This window comes from Hesperophylax consimilis, chromosome 29 (assembly GCF_061612785.1).
Source record: "Hesperophylax consimilis isolate HC1 chromosome 29, BYU_Hcon_1.0, whole genome shotgun sequence".
Classification (NCBI taxonomy): Eukaryota; Metazoa; Arthropoda; class Insecta; order Trichoptera; family Limnephilidae; genus Hesperophylax; species Hesperophylax consimilis.
The window spans coordinates 16459606-16481610 of NC_142864.1; the positions used below are offsets into that span (position 1 = coordinate 16459606).

Sequence of the window (22005 nt, forward strand, 5' to 3'; positions counted from 1 at the left end):
AAGAGTGCAAAGCTGATGTAAGCGTAATGAGTAAGATTAAGAAAGGGACGCTTAGATGGTTTGGGCATGTAGAGCGAATGAGCGAAGATATGAGTGTAAGGAGGATATATGATGCAAATGTGAATGGTAGCAGAAGTCGGGGACGCCCGAGGAAGACATGGCACGATCAAGTGAATCAGATACTCGAGTCGGGCCATGTCAAGAGTCAGAATAATAGAAGAGTATGTATGAGACGATGTATGAATGTGAATGAGGCAAGGAGTGTGTGCCAAGACCGAGTTGTTTGGCGGTCCGTCCTCTCTGCCTACCCCTGCGGGGAAACGGCGTGATGGTTAGTTAGTTAGTTAGTTATTTTTTTCTTCCGTTTAAATATTTGTAAAGTTCTGTTTACATGATCTTATTACCGCTGACGAGATTACAAATAATGGCATGTCGTACTTATAAATTATAATCAGTTAGTTACTATTTCCACTTTCTCCGAACGACAAAATAACTATAAGATTGCGTATTACACAAATCTGGTTATCAGAAATGCGCCTATTTTACATGAACATGCCTTTATACTCGAGTCACGCTGACCGCAACGAGCCAGAATTATATGCTACCTACGTAACTGTAAGATTAAAACTAATCTCATAACAAAGCCATATACATTCTGTAGGTTTAACTCGCTTAGCAATGAAATGTAATCTCTACAAATATGACCTGTAAAAATAAAGGATTCGACTCCTAAGCCCCGTGCAGACTAACAGGATTGATAAACCCTTCAATAGGTCTCGTATAGGGCTAGCAGTTTCTTCAATATTTTATTTATTTATTTATTTATTTATCGTTTCTTTACATTTTATAATTTTTTTAGGTTAAAATTTTTAACCTCACTAGGACAAGCCTGTGTTGAGGTTTGTAATTTAAAAAAAATATATGACAAAGATTATATATTAAGATAACAATGTTGTTACATTGACGTTTCTACGAAATGAATATTAACGAATAATTACGAGAAAAGTACAAGAGAGTCCTGCTGGACAGGTCAAAGGGTCTCCTTTAGCCAGTCTCTCCCGATCCAAAAGATGAACAAATCTCAGCCCATAACCATGGTGTAAGGCGAAGCTTAATGCCAAATCACTATTTTGATTAATCTTTATAACGAATTGGTGTACATTATAAGTACCAAAAAATATGCTTTAGATAAATTGAAGGTTTTCCTATTGTTTCCCTTGAGTAGAATACAAATAAAAAAAAATTACCCAATAAAAAATATAAATGTAAGCTATTAAAAAAAATATTTTTCAATAGAAATGTAAGAACGCATAAAGGAAACAACTTAGTACAGTATTATAGCTAAGATTATCTGTGACAGTTTCACTTGATTAACTTTTTTGCTTTCTTATAAAATTATTTACAAAATAAACAAAAACCAGTTTTGTGCTTGAAATCGAACGTTTCTAGACTCCGTTTGTCAAGTGATTTTAATGCCTATTACCTACAATATAAGGTATACCAAGAATATACACATTTTTGGCTTGTAGCTTCCTCTTAAACGTATGGTTGAAACGTTATGTTAAACTACCTTAAATCGGATTAAGGACGGGCTTAACTTATACCAACGCTGAACTGGCGCTTAAGAATATAATAAGTACGACTACTTACGTATAAATAAGACGAATATTGAGACAGGAATTAAAATCTACCTACCAGCGTTTACTGAAATTATTATTGATCAATAATATTTATTATTAGAAATTCTGTGGTCAGGAGATGGTACATACAGAAAGGGCAGTTGATATAAAATTAAAATGATTTATTAATCATCTTATATAAAGCCAATTTCTTAGGTCTTGAAGTACTTACGCGTTTTCTTGAAATTAGAAACTGTACGACTCATGTTTGATTTTAGACGCAACAATCGTTAATATATCGTTCTCATCATGCACGGAGAAAAATGAGTATGGCTGACTTATTGAAATCCTGTTAAAAACGTGATGGCAATCCATTTCCTGATAAAATATTAGTACATTCAAAATATATCTTTAACACGTTTTCATGCAGGTGCGCTTTTCCTGATAAATGTAACGACGAAATGGGACAAAATATTTTTTTTATGAACACGTATTCCGCTGTCTTTATAACGCATTTGCTTTTTACTGGTACTTTGTTTGGAAATCTGTCAATTCATTTGTTAAAGGCCCGCAGTCCCGTTTTTAATCTGGTAATTTGACCAGATTTTTAATGATTTTGCAATATTTTACATCAGTAAATTTTCTCCGAGTAAAAGTATTACATATTATGTCTTTTTTTACCCGTTCAAACCTTAGTCAATTTATTATTTAACAAGTTTACATAAAAAAATTCCCGTATGGGTATATTTTATAATAATTTAGAGGAATAATAATCATGCAGTAAAATTATACAAGGTTTTCCAATAAGAGGTGTTATTTTAAATAGCCCCCTATTTCAGTAGATGTTACTTTTGAAGCTGTCATTTTTTGACATTTGACAAGTAAAAACTACGCCATTAATAAAAAACGATACACGCTTCAACAACGCATTGAAATTATTAAAATTCACTTGAGTGAATCAAATGCAAATCATCTTGAGTGATGAGGCCCATTTTCACCTCGGTGGCATCGTCAACAAGCAAAATTGTCGCATCTGGGGCTCGGAAAACCCAAGAGTCATTGTTGAAAAGCCTTTTTATCCTCAACGTGTGACTGTTTGGCGCGGTTTATGGTCCGGCAGAGTCATTGGACCTTACTTTTTTGAAAATGAGGCTGGAGCAACAGTTACGGTGAATGGATTGCGCTATTGAGAGATGATTAATGATTTTTTATGGCCGGAATTAGATGGTGTTGATCTGGACACTGTTTACTTTCAACAAGATGGCACTACGTACCGCACAAGCAACGAAACCATTGATCTTTTACGATTGAATATCAAAATAACACCTCTTATTGGAAAACCTGTAAAAAACACATTCACAGGATCGAGTTAAAACATGACTTTTTCAATAAAAGAGAACTTCAAAAACAATTAACATACCTTTAACTGTCAGATTGACGTTTTGGTTTAAACTGACACTTCCGCAGGTATACTTAATTCAAAACGATTAAACCATGTAAAACAAAAATTAAATTTTTAAACGTAAAATCCGAGGGCTTTAAAACGTTCTTGAAGGAACCTTAAAATACTTTCAAAGTGAACAAGTTTTTTTTAATCACACACTCGTAGAAGCAATTAAATTTGATTTCTTTAAAGGAAATACGTGTCCAACCTTCTGTTACTTCCTGATCATACTGTACTGTTATGTCTTAAGGTTGCTAAAGTAGAATGTGTCACAGTTTTTATGTACGGTTATGCAAATAATTTTGTCTAGCTTGAAAACCTGTTGTCCATTTGTCCAAAACCTGATTTTAATGATATCCCACTTACCAGGCATATCGTTTTAATAATTATTTAACTGTAGAGGCCGAATATCTAACTATTGGTCTAACCTTTATGCCTACCCTTGTGGAAAACGGCATGTCAGTTTTAGAGGGTGTAAATTATTTAACTATTTGCTGTCTTTTTACTGAGTGCTGTGTACATGAGATTCCTGAGCGTTTGTCTCGTAAAACCCTCATGCATGGTCGTGTGAAAAGTGTGGAGATTCGCAAAGAATGCAATCGTAACGAGTAAGATTAATAAAGGTACTCTTAGATGCTTTGGGCAGGTAGAGCGAAGAACGAACAACGAAGAAAGGATTGTTAGGAGAATGAAAAAAGCACAAACTCTATGGAATTTAAAATAAATTGGTTTAGTAGTAAAAATTTTCGGAAAATTTTGAAATGTTCTTGCCATTTTGGAATCTTTGAAATACACCTTCAAAAATTCGGAAATGTAGGAAAATTTATTGAAAAAAATATTTTGGGCTCAACATCATTGAATAGCTTCATGCTCTTAGTGTAGGTGCTTGGCGACGTGATCCGTTGCGTACATTTACAATATTCACACGCGGTTCGCCTCTTGAAGGACAGATCCACAGCGGACCGATAGTCGGAACCGATCTGTCCGTCGTAGGAATACACGAGCAGATCCGTGTGTGAATTCAGAGCATTATATTCATACAAAAACTCAAACCTAAGCTTTTATAAAAATTTCCTTCCTAAACTAAGTAACACATCCTTCCACATAATTCTTTCGTCTTTCTGACACCATTGCAATTAGATATATTCAAATTTGTTCGCTGACCTTTTGGCTTAGAAAAAATATATTTAATTATTACTTAAAAGATATCTTGCTTTGACGAATATTCGCGACGCCTTCATTTTTAAATAATTTTGTTTGACATGATCCTTTTAATATTATTAGCGAGAGAAGGAAAACCATTGACAATTGAGTGGGCGATACATTAATCTTTATATCTGGTGGCGAAAATAGACTAGCCCAGTTTAATTGAATTTCATTGCAAATTTTCAGTTTTTTTATAAATCTTCCAAACGGAAGAAAAAATAAACTTTTAGAGGTGTAAGGCTCTTGAAAAGCAAGCAGAAGGTCACGGGTTCAAATCCCAGCGTGCGCAAGTATTTTTTTCCTATTGTATTTATTGCTAGAGCAATTCCGATGAGTTATAAAACTGATTGTAGGACGAGAGGTACTTACAATACATAGGTGGGAGTTAATAGGTACAATTTTGTCAGAATTACAAGTTTCACGTGCAAAAATATAAAAATAATATTTTTAAGTTTCTCATATAAAAATAGAAAAAGGGAGGTTAGGTAAAACAAACGAGAAGAGACAAAAAAGAAACAGAAAGGGATATACACATAAGAACAAAGACAGGGTAGAAACTAATATAAATATAATATGGATGTATTATATATATATATGAACCTTCCGGAAGAAATTCTTTAAATGATAGTGAAAACCCTATCAAAATCCGTTGCGTGGTTTAGAAGAACTAAGCGCACAAACAGACAGACGAGGATAGCGACTTTATTTTTTACTATTTAGAGATTATTTAAAAAGTACCGGCGATGACCTGATCACTCTAGTGTGATCCGGTACTGACCGTTCCATCTAAATATGTGATTAATACTTAAATTTAGATAATTTAAATTGTATAAGTGTATTCCTATGACGAATTGCCTCTGCTGTAACAGTAAAAGCAATGATTTTGGTTTCGTAATGTTACCATAGTCACACGAGCTGTGAAACTAAACGATGAATAATAAATTGTCGATTTATATCTATGCCGACCTCTTCGATACATTGCGTGAAAGTGAAAAATAATGTTTATTTTCTACCTTTTTTACTGGATTTAGATTTGTAATCTCTGGTTAAATACTTTGATGGCTTACCTGAAAAGAGAGAAAAAATAATTATTAATCAACAAAGCTTTTTTCAAATTATTTTAAATATAAAAAAAAACACAAAAGTTTCATCGAACATACTTCGGACGGGTTGGTTCGGATAATTTGAAGAATTCATCAAATATCAACGTTCATTTTCAAGTTCTGTGAATGATTTTTTCAAGTTTGTTTTTATTTCAGTTTTTTCAAGCAACTAGCCTACAATGATATAATAACAGAACTTGAATAGGACTTTCACAGAATCCGAAAATGAACTTAGAAATTTGATGAATTGATTTTTCAAGTTATGTCAAAAAAACCTCCGCTATTCCGATTATTCCGCTTAGTTTTTCGATATCGGCTACCAGGAGCATATGAATGTGTAACGGTGTCAAATTACATTTAAATCATTTCGAATACGTTATTTCAGTTACTTTGTAAGAAGTAATGACTAATTTTGTATGCTGGGAACATATTATCACGATGATAGCAAACCTACGATATGATAGGCAAAAAAAGAAGAAGAAGAAGTGAATGCAAGTGAAATATTTGAATGATTTTTCAAGTTATGTCATAAAACCTCCGCTATTCTGATTATTCCGCTTAGTTTTTCGATATCGGCTACCAGGAGCACATAAAAGAGTAACGGTGTTAAATTACAATTAAATCATTTCGAATGTGCACGTCATTTCAGTTACTTTGTAAGAAGTAATGACTAATTTTGTATGCTGGGAACATAGCAAATCTCCGATGTGATAGGGCATCAAAATAAAAAGAAGAAGAAGTGAATGCAAAACAAGAATGATGTTAAAAGTCATTGAGAGCCTTTATTACGAATTGTTTTTTGTATCGGCTACCAGGAGCATATGAAAGAGTAACGGTGTCAAATTACAAAATTCATTACGAATACGTTATTTGAGTTACTTCGCAGGGAATGCGGACAGTATTGTATAATGTCAGGCTATTGGGCTTTGCAAATATGTCAGTAGTTATCAGGCACAGAGAAGAGACGAATATCAATTAGGTTTATAATAAACTAGGTGAAATAATAAACTAGGTGATGTGTACCCGGTGTTGCTCGGAATTATGAATGTTTCGTAGTAAAGTTTTAAGGATGTAAATTTTAGTGTAGGTACCTGCAAACTGGAAGCATTTCTAAGGTGACAATAATTTTATGGCAACAATTGAAAAAAAAGTATTTAAGCATTAAAATGAATCATCAACATTAAAAAGTGTTTTTTTAAACTTTGAGGATTTAAAAAAAAATCGCAAGTTGCGCCACAATACGAAGTATGTCAAAAAATTACAAATAAATAATAGTATATCTGTGTGTAAGAATAGAATGGCCAATCTTATGATTCCAGAGATAGCCTCATTTTTAATGTCAGTGCCATACAAATTTTTCTTAAAAAAATGATAACTCCTTCATTTGTACACGCAATTGCTTCGTACGAAATTTTATAGCATAGTAATGATCAGCAGAATCTATTTCTATCCAAAAAAATACCCTTGAAAATTCAAGTCTATGTCTATGAAAGGCGATTTCCATCCCACTGTGCGTCCCCGACTTCTTATACCATTCTAACAACTCTCTATATACTCTTTGAACTGATAAAAATAAACTTTGAAAATTTCATTGAAATCGGTCTAGTAGTTTTGGAGTCTATAGGGTACAAAAAAATATTCATTTTAGACATTAGCCCATTTCATATACAGACCAGTTCATATTTGACAAATACTGGAATACTTGTAATCCAGTTAATCATGTTATTTTGATGGTCATTATGGCAACATCGTAAAAGCATTAGCTCGCAAAGCGATTGAAAATATTAAGTAACATAATTAGAAGTCAGATCTTGGAGAGATGACTGTTGAAATGATTATTTATGATCAAGACACGCTTGACTTAATTATGACGTGACTATTTCCACTGAACAGGGAATTTGTAGAAGTGTGATCTATACTAATTTGAAAGCAAACAGTTTTCGCAATAGACATCCAAGTTGATTGATTGACTTGCCCTGGCATGAAATTTGGGTGATATTTTTTAGTACGAGGGTTCGAGAATGATTTGATTAACCTATGACATTAATCGTACATTTGCCAACAAAGAGCGCACATTTATATAGCCAGACCATGCGCAGAAAAGTAAAGTTCGCAAAAGTAAGGCAAAGGTTTGCTGCGCTGTCCATTGTGGGACTGTTAGATCTGAATGTTCGTTCTTAAACGAATCGACTGGCGTAGCGATGCTAAAATTGAGTGAGATGTGTAAATTATAAAACATTTGTAAAAGTGTCTAACTAAGTAGTGTAACAAAATATAAAATTTTGAAAACAAGGCCTAACTTTTGACTACCCGAATTGGGATAAATTACAATTGCAATTTGCCAGCAATTTGTTTGTAAAAAAGCCTACGATTATCAACGTATGCTTCGCATATAGCCAGAAATTGTCATAAACAAACTTTCGTTACTGCATAGGATTTTTTTTAAATGTGAATATTGCACAAGAGTCCCAACTGCTTCCAACCGTCCAGAGTAAGTGAGACTATGGAAAGAAATCTATTTAAAAATTCATTAAAATGAACAATTTTGCATATGTTTTTAAAATTAATAAATAAATTAAATCCCCAATTGGGGCATATTTATTTATTTAAAGCCCAGAGGCTTTTACATGTAGGTGGTACAATTTTAATGACAGTTTTGAAACATAAGAAAGAAATAATGAAAATAAAATTACATTAAAAAATAATATACGCAAGAAACAAAATTAAAAATAACAAGAACATAAATTAAAAAATATAGCGATTTGACTGGTTTACAAAAATATAACTTCCATTTAAGAATAGTGTTGAAATAAGTCTTTTACGTAGTCCACAAAATTCGCAAAGTTAATATTAAATATATCGACATCACTTAAGTATTGGTTTCACTAACATTTTAACACTTTCATATCCTAACATTTTGTGAGGTAGTGGAGTGGGGAAGGAGATGGGGAAGAGGAAGGTGGAGTACCTGACTATTCAGATCTAGTCACTAAACAAGGCTAAAGCCATTTCAAGCAACGTTTCAATTCTTAACGGTGGTTTTATACCAGGGTGATACTGAGAGTATCTTCCACTCTGGAAAGTGCCACAAGTATAATAAATATATATTTAAATTAAATTAATATATTATCAAATAAACAAAGTATTCTGAATTACCCTCTATTAATAAATTTTAGATATAAAATACTGTTAATTTAATAAAAATCTGGTGACATTTTCATTCGTTTTCCTGTTAAAAATGGGACTGCAGGCCTTTAACGAACGAATTGACAAAGTTCCTAAAGTATCAGCGAAGGTTTTATGAGGACCGCGGAACACGTGTTTCTACTAAAACTGATATTGAAATTAACATACTGATATTGTCGTATTCCGTCGTGATATTTACTAGGAAAATAACACGTGTACTCAATATGTTTTGAATGAATAATATTTTATCAGGAGATTGGCATGCTATCACTTTTGTAACAGGATCATTTTTCTCAGAGTATCACAAGGTTAGTTACCTCTTTACAGTGGTGACTTTTGTGTGATATGGAGTGAAGTTTATTTGAGTAGTTTTACATTCTTTCAAACAATTGCACAAATGATCATGTCAGAAGCGGGGAACGCTTAAATATCTAAATTTCACATGACGCTGAGTGAACAGAGTTTGAAACAACCGAACCTAAATCTTATATCGCATCATAACATAAATACAAGTATTTTTGTTGTATTTTCCACGAATCATCAATTACGTTGATCACGTTTATAAATAATTATGAAATTTTTAACTTCTTGCACACCCATCCACCTACAAACACACTTAAAAACAGCAAACCAGACGGCTTTCGCTTCCAAATTCTTCAAACTTCATGATTTTGGTAACGAGCGTACTAGAATTCCCCGCAATCATAAACATAACGACTTCAAATCAGCTGTTTTTGTAAACCTCTAAACGAACTCAATACCCAAGAAGTCAGCAGGTACTCATTATTTCTACTTACCTACTAAATACGCGACAGGTACATTGGATACGCTATGCACTACTTCTTTTGACATTATTGAAATACTATACCCACTGAGTAAGTCTACTAAGGTAGAAGTATATTTTTTTATGTGAACAAGAGTCTCAATTGCTTCCATCTGTCTGTAGCCAGTGGGACTATGGTAGAAGTATTTGAAATGAAATATTTGTGGGTAATAATTGACTCCAAATTAACTTTTGCTCAAAATACAAAACAAATTATTAAAAAGATTGCCAAAAAAATCTCACTGTTGGGAAGAATAAGAAGATTCCTTAACACAGTTTCCAGTAAAAATGTGTACAACGCAATTATTGTACCACACATAAATTACTGTAGCAGCGTTCTATTCTTATCCAACGACAGTTTAATGAAACAAATGACAATTCTACAAAATAGAGCAATGAGAACCATATTGAAGAAAAAAAATACACAAAAATTAAGAACATGTTGAAGGAGTTAAATATCTTGTCATTTAAACAAATTATTTACTTTAATACCATATTTTTAATCTACAAGATAATCAATGATAAGAAAAATTGATAAACTACAGAACAAACACACACATGAGACGAGGAAAAGAAATGAATTGAGACTCCCCTTCAGGAAAAAAACACAGAGTCAAAAGTCATTGATGTACGGAGCGTTGAAGATATTTGGAGAGCTACCAGAAGAAATAAAATCAAAAGAAAACATTTAAAATTAAACTACGAAAATATGTGATTGATTCATTTTAAATGTGTTACAATAATTATATGTATATGTATATGTATATGTATATGTATATAAGGATTGTATTAGGACATAGATAACTATGTACCTACTTAAACTACCGCAATAAACAATAAAAAATCTGTAGTATTACTTACACAGCAGATAAACAGGGGATTGTAGATACCAAAAAGGTGATAGGAACACAAACAGCTTGTGCGTGTTAAAGTTGTTTTGCAACCAGCTTCTCAATTGATGTATGTTGTGAGACTGAAGATGGTTAAGAAATGAGATAGATAGGTCATCAAACACATTACTAACAGTCACTAACATCATTTCGAGGAACGTTTTGATTCAAAATGGTGTCATCTTCATCAAGTTCTGGGATGGAAAACGGTATGAGGGGTGAGTAAGAATCTGACTATCAGTGTGTCCAGGAGTGACAGAGTAAGAGACCAGTTGGAGAGGTCAAAGGCTCTAGCACATCCTGAACACACATCACCCGATGAACCCCATTTCTCAAAATATTAACATGGAAACTATAAATAACTGCTTACTGCGGTTTGCAGCCAATGAACCACCTAGATTTCACCGTTTATCCTATATTTTTATTTTCGGTAAATTTGGCACATTATTGCAAGCCATCGTTAATCTATTATCTATAACTAGGCTAACCAGAAATTTTTACAATACAAAGTGTATTAAATTGTTATATTTTGCCTATTTAAGAAGTCAAATTGAGTACAATTCTCCTGTCTGGAACCCACATTATAATATATATATATATATATAAACAAATTATATATATATTATAATATATATATATATATATATATATATATATATATATTTATACCCTCTCGTACTATGTTGATCTCGCGCGACGGTACGCCAGGTATTTGTTGATCCGTTTGCATTTGTTGATCCACCCCGGATATGTTGATCCATTACCCAAGCTGGCATACATATGTAAATCCCTACAGATCAACTTGTGTCATCGAGATTTAGCTGTAAGCCACGCCCATTTTTCGGTCGCATATACATTTTACACGATTTATTTTGTTGATCTATATATTTCTGACAAACTTGACGGCTTGCATGCGTTGTAACTTAACCGCCAATTTCGCGCGCGTTGTCGTACTTTTTAGATCCTGTTAGTACATCCATATTCTATGAAAATGACTTTATACTTACAGAGGATAGACTGCCTCACGAGTATTTATATTGAAATGGAACTTTCGCAAACGTCAAATCCATGCTAAAAAAATCTTTTGAACTTGATTAAACAAAAATTGTAAATTTAATACATCATTTACTACGTTTCGTGACTTAGCAGGGGTGCTCGGGTTCATAGGGTGAGGTTTGTCTGGGTCATTTTAAAAGAGAAATTTTGAACTTTGATTGAATAAAATTTTATTTTAATGTATCTTTTACCATCTCTCCCGACGTAAGTTTCTTGTAATGATTAAGTTGAAACAAAGCGTAATATCCATAATATGTGCCTATTAAAATTGCGGCGATTAGATTGGTGAGAATTAAATTTTACAAATTTTAAATTATGATTGCTAAAAAATCTATTCTAATTTGTTTATTACTAAACATGGCTAAAGTCATTTCAAGCTACGATTCCAACCAACGATTTTTTAGTATATGTTCGTCAATCAACAAGAGCCATAATGTCTGTACATCAGAGCCCTCGAGAACTATTACAATTATGTGTACCGCCGCCCCGGGAACCATTTATTAGATAACCAACACCCCTACCATAGGTCACCGTCAACGTTTAGCGAGATTGTTGTTTATTTCTTATATTTTTTACAACATATCCACTCAGGAGGCCCTGAGGAAAATCGTAACCCTCAGGGCCTATGTCATCTTTGTGAATGCTGTGTTGGGGGAATTTTGAAGGAAAGGAAGGAGAGTGGGTTCTGGGAAGTAAATAGGTATGATGGGTGGGTAGTAATCTGGGGTTCAGTGTGATTGAGTGATATACATAAGAATCCAACTCTCCTACTGCGTTGCAAGGCGATGCGTTGAAAGAGGACTAATCGATCCGGCCCACCACGCAGTTATTAGGCAGGCGCATCCGCCGCCAAGCCCCTCACATACCTCACCCCATAAACTCGGGCACACCTGATAAGTCACCAAACATATCCAACAACTTGGGGAGACCTATGGCAGAAGTGTAGGTTATCCAATAAATGGTTCCCGGGGCGGCGGTGCACATACCCTCCTCCCAAATTGTAATAAACGTCTACTTTCAAATGTAAAACATAATTTAAAACGTTCCTAAATGACGGCCTCCGTTATCGAGGGGTAAGGCTATCGACTAGCAATCCGAAGGTCGCGGGCTCAAATAAATTTTACTAAAATTAATTTGTACTATTTTACAATTAGTGTTTGGCAACCAGATCTGAAGAGCCAAGTACTCTCCCAACTTCCTCATCTCCTTCGAGGTTCACAATATCTTCAGTCTCACAACAACCCCAATTGAGGATGCCATAGTCTCACTGGCTCCAGACGGGAGCAGTTAGGACTCTGGTGTGGTATTCAAAACTAAAAATCTACAGCTAATTTCGAGAAGTTGAATAAAGTGTTTTTAGCACGGCAAAATGGCAAAATTTCAATATTATTGTAACAATAGCAGACTAACATGTGACATTAATACATCAATGAATAACACTCATTTTACATGACCACCCAATGAGAAGCTGATTTTTTTCACAGTTTGTCTAGAACCGAACACCTGCATGTTATACTAATACCAGCTAGAGGAGAGCGTAAAACACTTCAATATTTTTTTATTTAAATATTGATAATTCTTCGATGCTTCATAATAATGTTTCATAAAAAAATACAAATCAAATCACACCACATCCAGACAAAGAAGCCGATATGTTTTTATACACAAAAAAGGTTTATTTGGATATTCTCTGTATTAAAACTAATTTCGTTAAAAAATAATACTTTATTGTGAATTTGATCAGACCTAAACTTCGTTGTTAAGATAATGCAGCTGCGTGGCCGCCCGCGCCGCGATATATCCATGTCGGCGTTTTTTTGTTATAACGACACCCTGATTAGAATACATTTAATTGTTTTGTCTTTGATTTTATAAATATTTTTAATAAATTAAAAACGGCTATGGAATTCCACGTTTTGCCACCGCGTTTCCGGATACTATTGATTACTTAACACGGCTAAATATTTCAAAACGACTTATTAACGATTCCAGAATGTACTTTATTTATTACTGTTTTAAAAATGTATCTGTTTCTTTAGACAATTTTTTTTTTATAAACTGCCTATAAACTACGTTTTATTACTTATCCACTGGAGCGATCTCTGTCATATTTTAGACCGGTCGGTGGCCGAGTTGACATCGCGTTTGGGTCCCACCCAGGCGCGGCGTAGTGTGTTCAATTCCTGGGCTGGCTAAGTCCTCCATCACAACACAAGCAACATTTTCAGCTGACTGTGGTGGTAGTAGGAGATTTTCAAATATTGCCAGGTTATTCGAAACCCGGGAATGTATGTCTTTCTTTTAAAAAAGTAGTTTATATTGTTTCCGTTTTAATGTTTTCGGGGGATAATTATACCAGTACAACTCAATTACTGTCAAACTTGTTGTAAAATCAGATATGAGCGCATCAGCAGAATGCTGCCTGCTCATTACATAATAATAATAATAATAATTGACCCCGTACTACAAATAAACCCAAGTTTTTTTAAAGTTTCTGTGAGTACAGCTCCCAAGTCTTGCTCAAGTGCATGTCCGTCCGTAACACTTAGTCAATGTAATTATTTGTTCGTTGTCCTCTTTCCTAATGTGAAGTTTATATTTTGATTTTAATTAATATATTTACACGTTGTTTGGGGTAAAGTTTTATCTCATTCATAAAAAAAACTTTTTCTTCTTCTGTTTTTATCGAGATTAAAGCAAACTATGATATTAACATATATTTGTTTTTCTTTTTTTATTACATCAAGTAGTTACGGTTCGTGATTAAACAGATTTTCTTGAGGATATATAGTGTATTACGTTAAAAAAAAATGAAATTTTGAAGAGTAAGTTTAAACTAATCCTAACTAAATTAAACTAATACTAACCCCGGGGTCGGGGTCATTGCAGCATTTCACTCAATTGGTTTATGAGAATATAGCTTAATTTATATGAGATTGAAAAAAGATCATATACGAATTTGGTGGGCAGTTAAATTGTCTGACGTTGATTATAAGTATTTTTTTCGTAAACTTTATATGCAAGACGTAGAAAATGTTAAAGTCAAATTGGTTCAATTGGCTTTGGTCTCCTCTACCGATGAAGCAAGTGATTTCATTGTATTTCATTAATATTCATTGGGCCTCTGTGAAAAATTCTTCACATAAAATATAATCGAAAAAATTGATTAAATATAATTGCATTTGTAACCACCTTGTGGTGTTTTTTTAGTATATTCCACTGAAAGATGCCGACTTCCGGTCATATTGTTTAAATAATATTAAATGTGAGATAATTCTTTTAAATAAGAAGATTTAATTTTATTTAGAGAACTTTAAAATATAACGATTTCCGGTAAGATGTGACAATAATTTAAACAGAATATTAATATTTAAAAAATAATGTTTATTCGATTTGAATGATTTATGCCAATCATTGGGACTTTCTTTTCAAGAGTTATGTGATTATAAAGTTTACGATTTTTTTTAAATCCTAATAAAAAGTGATAATCGATAAAAATTGTGTGAATTCATTGGTTATAACTTATAATATAGATCATTTTGTATGTCTCCATATTCAAATTCGGAGGTATGACTTTTTTATGTGACACATCTCACTAGAGCGCCCCTGTCTTTACACGTTAAATACAGAGAAACTATGTCGCCACCTAGTTGGGCAGCGTTATGGGGCGGGTTAAGGTAGGGTCTGTAGGAATGAATTTATTAATGCGGGTCTTAAAGAGGCCCGGATTATATGGAGGAGGAAAAACAGATGCCGATAGCTCGTTCCACATGCGAGCCGACTTACGATAAAACGAGTTGGAGAAACGACCCGTTCATATATAAACAGGCTCTAATAAAATACCCCTAGAATAGACACAGCATACGCACATTTCGTCATACATGATTTTACCGCACATATGCCTCAGGGATCTCATTTCTACAGTATTCAGTCTACTTTCAGCCTTCTTCTGCCAGTTTCATGCTCACTTCCACATATTAGGGTAGGTACCAGCACTCCATTGTGGACTTGCCGGATCGAAAGAGACTGGTTGAGGGATACCTTTTGGCCATAAAAATCTAAAATGGCGGCAAAAGGAATAATGTTATATGGTATATTTTGAACTTCTTACCACCTCTCCTGATTACGCTTCGTGACTTAGTAGGGGTGGCCGGGTTCTTGATTATAATGGGTAATTATTTAAAATGGGTAATCAATGGATGATTGAACGCGGTTGGAGATAGCAAAAAACTGTCCAAAGAAGCTAGCAGTCCACAATGGAGTGCTGGTACCTACCCTAATATATGGAAGTGAGGCATGGCATCATATTCTGTCTACTTTCAGCCTTCTTCTGCCAATTCCATGCCTCATTTCCATATATTAGGGTAGGTACCAGCACTCCATTGTGGACTGCTAGCTTCGCTTCTTTGGACAGTTTTTAGTTAGCTCCAACCGCGTCCAACCATCCATTAATTACCCATTATAACCAAGAACCCGGCCTCCCCTACTAAGTCACGAAGCGTAATCAGGAGAGATGGTAAAAGATACAGGTTCAAAATTTCCTACATAACATTATTCCTTTTGCCGCCATTTTGGATTTTTGTGGTCGAAAGCTATCCCTCAACCAGTTTATTTCGATCCGGCCCGCCACGCAGTAGATGGGAAAACGCATCCGCCGCCAGGACCTAGACAAACCTCACCCTATGAACCCGTGTACCCCTGCTAAGTTATGATTTTTTTATGGATTTGTTTTTGCGAAATTTTCGTTTCGATCTAAATACGCATACATTTCTTATAAACAATTCAAGCAACACACGTCATTTTGATTTGAAACGGTACCATTTCACAGTCATTTCATGCGATATTCGACTCTAGAGACTAATACTTTGAGTTCAATATCACAAAAGATTACGGAACCACATAAAACCTTGTGATGAACAGTCCACCGATTGCCCCTTGATTGGTTCATTTAGTAAAACCATATATAGGGACACAGATCAACTTTGTCTAATAACTTCTTACCTGGATCAACATACTACGGGAATAGATCAATATATATGAGATCAACATAAGTATGCCAATTTGGGTAGATCAACATAAATTATGCATCCGATTTCCATACAAATTTTGAAAATTTTATTAACAGTATATCAAATGGTTTTTCTGGCAAACTGGCAACATTGATAATTATTGTACCACTGTTGTCAATTCATTCAGATGTATTCCATAATAGCCAAGTTATATGGTGTTAAAGGTGGATCAACTTAGTCTAACAACTTCTTACTGGATCAACATAATACGGGAAGAGGACTATATATATATATATATATATATATATATATATATATATATATAGGTTTATGATACGGCACTTTGTACATCTTAGCGTCTGCAAATAACCGGAACTATTGGATCATTTCGACTTACTTGATCATTGAGCACTTACTTGATCATCGACAAATTGAGATTTAAATGCCATTTTAATCGTCTCGGCGAGACGAGATCAGTGGCATTTTCAACTCAATTTGATGTGACAAGTGCGATTTTCGTGAGCATTAGATATGCTCCTATATGCGATTTTATCTCAGATATTCAACCTGACTTTGTTAATTATTTCTATCGTATGTTAAACTAACTTCATTGATCTCAAAAAGCGACGTTGCCATCGTTATTTGTGTCAAACGCAGGTGTACAAATAATTTTCTAAAGTAATTAAATGTTTTAACAATTGTATGCAAAAATAGCCTCTAAAGTAATATTATTTAGAGCTTATTATCGTACGACATTGCGTATTGGTCTAAACAATATTCGAAAGGAACTATAAGGCTCAAGAATTGTATGCAAAATTAACCTCTAAAGTTATATTATTTAGAGCCCATTATCGAATGATGTTGTTTGCTAGCACAAGGCTGGTTTGTTTGTATTGGTCCATTTGAAGCTAGCTTCAGGTTAGTTTTCTGAAACACTTAATGACTTGTAACTGGCTAACAGATAATATTAAATATTACCGTTATTCAATGTTCGTATATCACGAATCAGTTGACAGGTTGATTTGTTTTTGCGTTTTATTAGCTTTATTACGAAGGAGATTTAATAAAATCTTTCAGCTTTGCGAAATGGATTTTAAATACGGTAAGCTATTACATATTTCTAAATGGGTAATAACCTAAATTGTAAAATATAGAATTAATATAATAAATATAATATTAACAATTTTAATCTATGCTTATCAAATGAGTACAGAATAATTACCGTATTTTATTATATAGGTCATGATTTTTTCTTTCTTTTTTGAGAACCCAAGCAGTAAAATTATTTTGAATAATAGATATATATTATGTATTAACAAAATTCAAAAAAGCTAACCTAACAACTTGTGGTAAAAATGTCAAATCAAACTAAAGCCATATTCCTATACTAAAATATGCATTTAAAAGCATGTTTTGTTTTCAAACAGTTGTTTCTTAAAATAATTAAGTTAAAACGAAGTTTTACACGTCGGATAATCACCCATTAATTTGTTCATATTCAAATTAAACAAATTCCTTTGTGGGAATAAAATTTGCAAAAACAGAAAACTGCAGGTACATATATGTATGTTTCAATGTGTTTGTTCTTGATATTTTATAGATGTTCCAAGAACCAGTGATTTACGTACATCAATAAACAGTACTGACGACATGATCTCGTCTTCACCCTTTTCGCTAATTTCCAAAGGACAAAGTTTAATCATCAGCAATATGCAGAGCATACTGGGCGAAGAAATTAACCATGAAACTTCCTCAGATTCAGGTAATATTCACTGATAATAATCTGAAATATTACAGAGCTACCTTAGCTTATAGTAAATTGTTATAGGTAATATCAGAAATGCTGCTAATTAAATATTCCGTTGCAAATGCTTAATTAGTCTGTTGTTTTGTCATTATATTAGGTTAGGTTTCATATTTGTGCACATGACTTACTTACTACATTGAGATATTATTATTGGATAAATATATAATATATTATGCTTTATTTTAGAAACCAAAACTGAAGTAATGTTAGAAAGGAGTCCGCCGACGTCCGAAGATGATGATTCACTATACAAACCGAACAACGTTACTTCTTCGATAGAATCAGGTATCTACAGAAAACATGTTTAATACTCTTGAAACAATCAATACGTAACATATAATTTGATTATTATATGGTCAGAGGTGCGGCCCAGAAAGCCGAAGGTCCGGTGCGAGTCCCAGATGTGACCGTATCTTTTCTGTTTCAGATTTTAGATTGAGTGATGCTAATATTGTCTTCATTTAATTAAATAATTTAATTTAATTATAATTATTTTAAAAGCAATAATTATTCGCCTGAAACACTCATCCACATTGAAAAATCTCCTGATAAAAGATACTTTATTTATTTATTTATTTATTTATTTAAACGCCCATAGGGCTTTTACAGATAATAATGTACATCTTTATTTATTTATATATTTTTTTAATTATACAGATCTTATATCTTATATGATAAATATATGTTATACAAAATAATATAAGAAAATATCCGAGTTAACAAAATATAGGTACAAATAATTGAGATTTACATAACGCCAACGGGACTCGAACCCGTGTCCCCTCGATTTCCGGTCGACAGCTCTGACCACTGAGCTATGGCGGCTTATCGCTTATCCGCGAAATAATTCAATATATACTAGTGTTTCATTCAACAATGACTGCTTTCTTATAATTTGAGGTTTTACTAATTAAGTTTAAAGAAAGCTAAATAATGTATTGTTACTTTTTAGATATGAAAATTTCCAACGCCGATGATGAGCAACATCATTTAGAGAAGCAGGAGGCAATCGAAGTGTCATCGACTACAACTCGAAGCACTATTTCTACTAGTAAATGAGCACGAGTGCATGACCGTAAAAACTCATGTCCATATTGTACTAAACTGGTAACGAACATACCTTCAATTTCAACCTTTGATTTAGCGTTTGACCCTGTGCATTTTGATGTTTTTATTAAAGCCGTACAAATAAATAGTGGTTACGATGAAATTACAGGTTCTGTAAAAAATCCTAGCATGTCTCAACGACTTTGTACAATCTTTTATAGCCGTACAAAGTCGTTGAGACATGCTAGGAATTTTTACAGAACCTGTAATTTCATCGTAACCACTATTTATTTGTACGGCTTTAATAAAAACATCAAAATGCACAGGGTCAAACGCTAAATCAAAGGTTGAAATTGAAGGTTTCTGTTCTTTAATAACTATATACACCTTGGCTAAATCCCTCATCTTCGATGTTATATGTGTATTCAAATGGTGTTCCGTGTGATTACTTAATAATAAAGACCCATATGAACATATTAATGGGTCAGACATTGCTATTTTTGCAATATTTTCATTTTTAAATACATGAAATATTTGAGTTTCTTAGAGATTCTGAAATTTCAGAATTGTCTGGGCATAATAATATAGAAGATGATTTTAGTACTCTAACACGATCATGTGGATTTTTCTCAGGTAACGTACTTTTTGTACATTTTAAAGATAATTACCTCTGTTTCTAAAGGATGAGTTGAATTTGCATTTTCTGGCTGTTCTGAAGGATGAGTTGAATTTGCATTTATTGTAGTGTCTGTAAAAGTTGGTTTTCTAAATATTTCAAAAGTATGTTTATTATTATTCTTTCCAATTGTTAGATCTAAAAAAAATATTTTACCTTTGATCTCATGTTCGACTGTGAAGCAGATTTTATTATTAACAGTGTTGGCCCAATTAATAAAGATATCTAATTGACGGTTGGTGCCTTTCCAACATATTAAGATATCGTCTACATATCTGACATAGTATATTATATATTTAGCTAAGGGAGACTTTAGAATAATATTTTCAATATGATCCATAAATATCTCCGCTAGAAGTGGGCTTAAAGGGGATCCCATGGGAAGTCCGTCCAATTGCTCAAAATATGTATCATTAAAAAGAAAATAATTTGTTTGTATGCAAATTTTATGAGCTGGAATAACTCTTTTCTTATTATTGGGTTGACATTAGATTGTTCTAGGATATTTTCAATTATTTTAAGGCATTCTTTAATGGGGATGTTGTTAAATAAGGATTTTACTAAATAAGGAAAATTAATTAGTTGAAAATGAATGCAATTTTTTTTTTAAGTGTGATTTATTTCTCTATTTTGTTAAACTCTGATAATGTCAGTTTGGTATGACGTTTTCCATATTATTTTAAACTGAAATTATGTAAAAATCATTAATTAATTATTTTTTAAGTATGTTTTATTTCAATCGATTTTGCTATTATATATTTTGTTAATATCTGATAATGTCAGTTTGGTATGACGTTTTCCATATTATTTTAAACTGAAATTATGTAAAAATCATTACTTCATTATTTTTTAAGTATGTTTTGTTTCTCTCGATTTTGCTATTATATATTTTGTTAAACTCTGATAATGGCAGTTTTGTATAACGTATTTTATATTTTTTAAACTGCAATTATGTAAAAATCATTACTTAATTAGTTTTAAAGTTTGTTTTAGTTCTGTTGAATTTCCTAATGAAAGTTTTTAAAAATGTCTGAAAATAAATAAATTAAAATGTGAATTTTTTCAAATTTGTTTTTATTTTACCAAACAATGAATTTGTGCAAAATTTTATTAAAACACAAGACTTGTGCAATATGTGGCTATGGTAGATTATACTACAGCTACTGCCGGGTACATTCCAGAGTGGAAGACGTGACTGGTAACCCCATGGGGAATGGCGACCATTCAGGAAAGTATCTTCTAATCTATTTACAATTTGGTACTGCCACCCCGGGAACCATTTATTGGATAACTACACCTCTGCCATAGGTCACCCCAAGTGGTTTGGTGACTGTGCCCGGGTTCATGGGGTGAGGTTTGCTCGGGTCTTGGCGGTGGATGTGTCCTCCAGCTACGTGGAAGGCCGGAGAGACAGGTTGAGGGAAACCTTTCAGGCAGAACTCTTTGGGAACATCGTCTTGCACCGCAGTGGGAGGGATGGATTCATACGTCCGTCACTCCTGGACCCACAGACCCCACCCACCCACCCCTTATCCTTCCTCTCCTTCCCTTCCTTTAAAATATCCTCCACACAGCATCTTCAAAGATGACATAGGCCTGAGGGAAAATATTTTCCTCAGGGCTTCCTGTGTGGAGCTATTGTTAAACAAACAAAAAAATGGCTCAGTAACATAACTAGTTCGAAGGTCGCGGGTTCGAACCCGGCGTGCGCAAATAAATTTTATTTGATTAATTTGTGTTATTTCACAATTAATTAATTAAAATAATATATAGTATATTTGCGGCACGTTCCAGAGTGGAAGATACTACCAGTATCGCCCTGGTGTAAGACCACCATTCAGAATTGAAACGTTGCTCCAAATGGGTTTAGCCGTGTTTAGTGACTAGATCTGAATAGCCAGGTACTTCCCCACCTTCCTCTTTCCCTTCCCCACTTACCCTCAGCCACACAACATCCCCCAATTGGGGATGCCATATTCTCACTGGCTCTAGACGGGAGCAGTTGGGACTCTTGTGAGGTATTCACTATAAAACAATTCACTATAAAACAGTTCTGAATATTTCAATTGATTGAGGTTAATGAGGGCGTACTGTACAGGGCCCGCAAATACTTGAATAGTACACAACTGCTAACCCTGT

The 22005-nt window shown here is 33.6% G+C and overlaps 2 protein-coding genes across 2 annotated transcripts in view; one reads left to right on the forward strand and one right to left on the reverse strand.

The window, feature by feature from the left end:
- The window catches only part of LOC149409921 (uncharacterized), a 230721-nt gene that overhangs the window by 88995 nt on the left and 119721 nt on the right, over window positions 1-22005 (reverse strand). The gene's annotated exons all lie outside the window — the stretch shown is intronic.
- On the forward strand, window positions 16775-19318 carry LOC149409922 (uncharacterized). Its single transcript, XM_089649199.1, has 4 exons — window positions 16775-17438; window positions 17937-18098; window positions 18330-18428; window positions 19096-19318. Exons 1-4 carry the CDS (start codon window positions 17276-17278, stop codon window positions 19200-19202), a joined length of 531 nt encoding a protein of 176 aa, XP_089505325.1. The 5' UTR covers window positions 16775-17275; the 3' UTR covers window positions 19203-19318.

Excerpts from the sequence above, each read along its gene's own strand:
- LOC149409922 (XM_089649199.1), top strand. The coding sequence starts at position 17,276 with ATGACTTGTAACTGGCTAACAGATAATATTAAATATTACCGTTATTCA. Across the intron at positions 17,439-17,936 it reads CGAAATGGATTTTAAATACG|ATGTTCCAAGAACCAGTGAT; the intron begins GTAAGCTATTAC and ends GATATTTTATAG. Across the intron at positions 18,429-19,095 it reads TACTTCTTCGATAGAATCAG|ATATGAAAATTTCCAACGCC; the intron begins GTATCTACAGAA and ends GTTACTTTTTAG.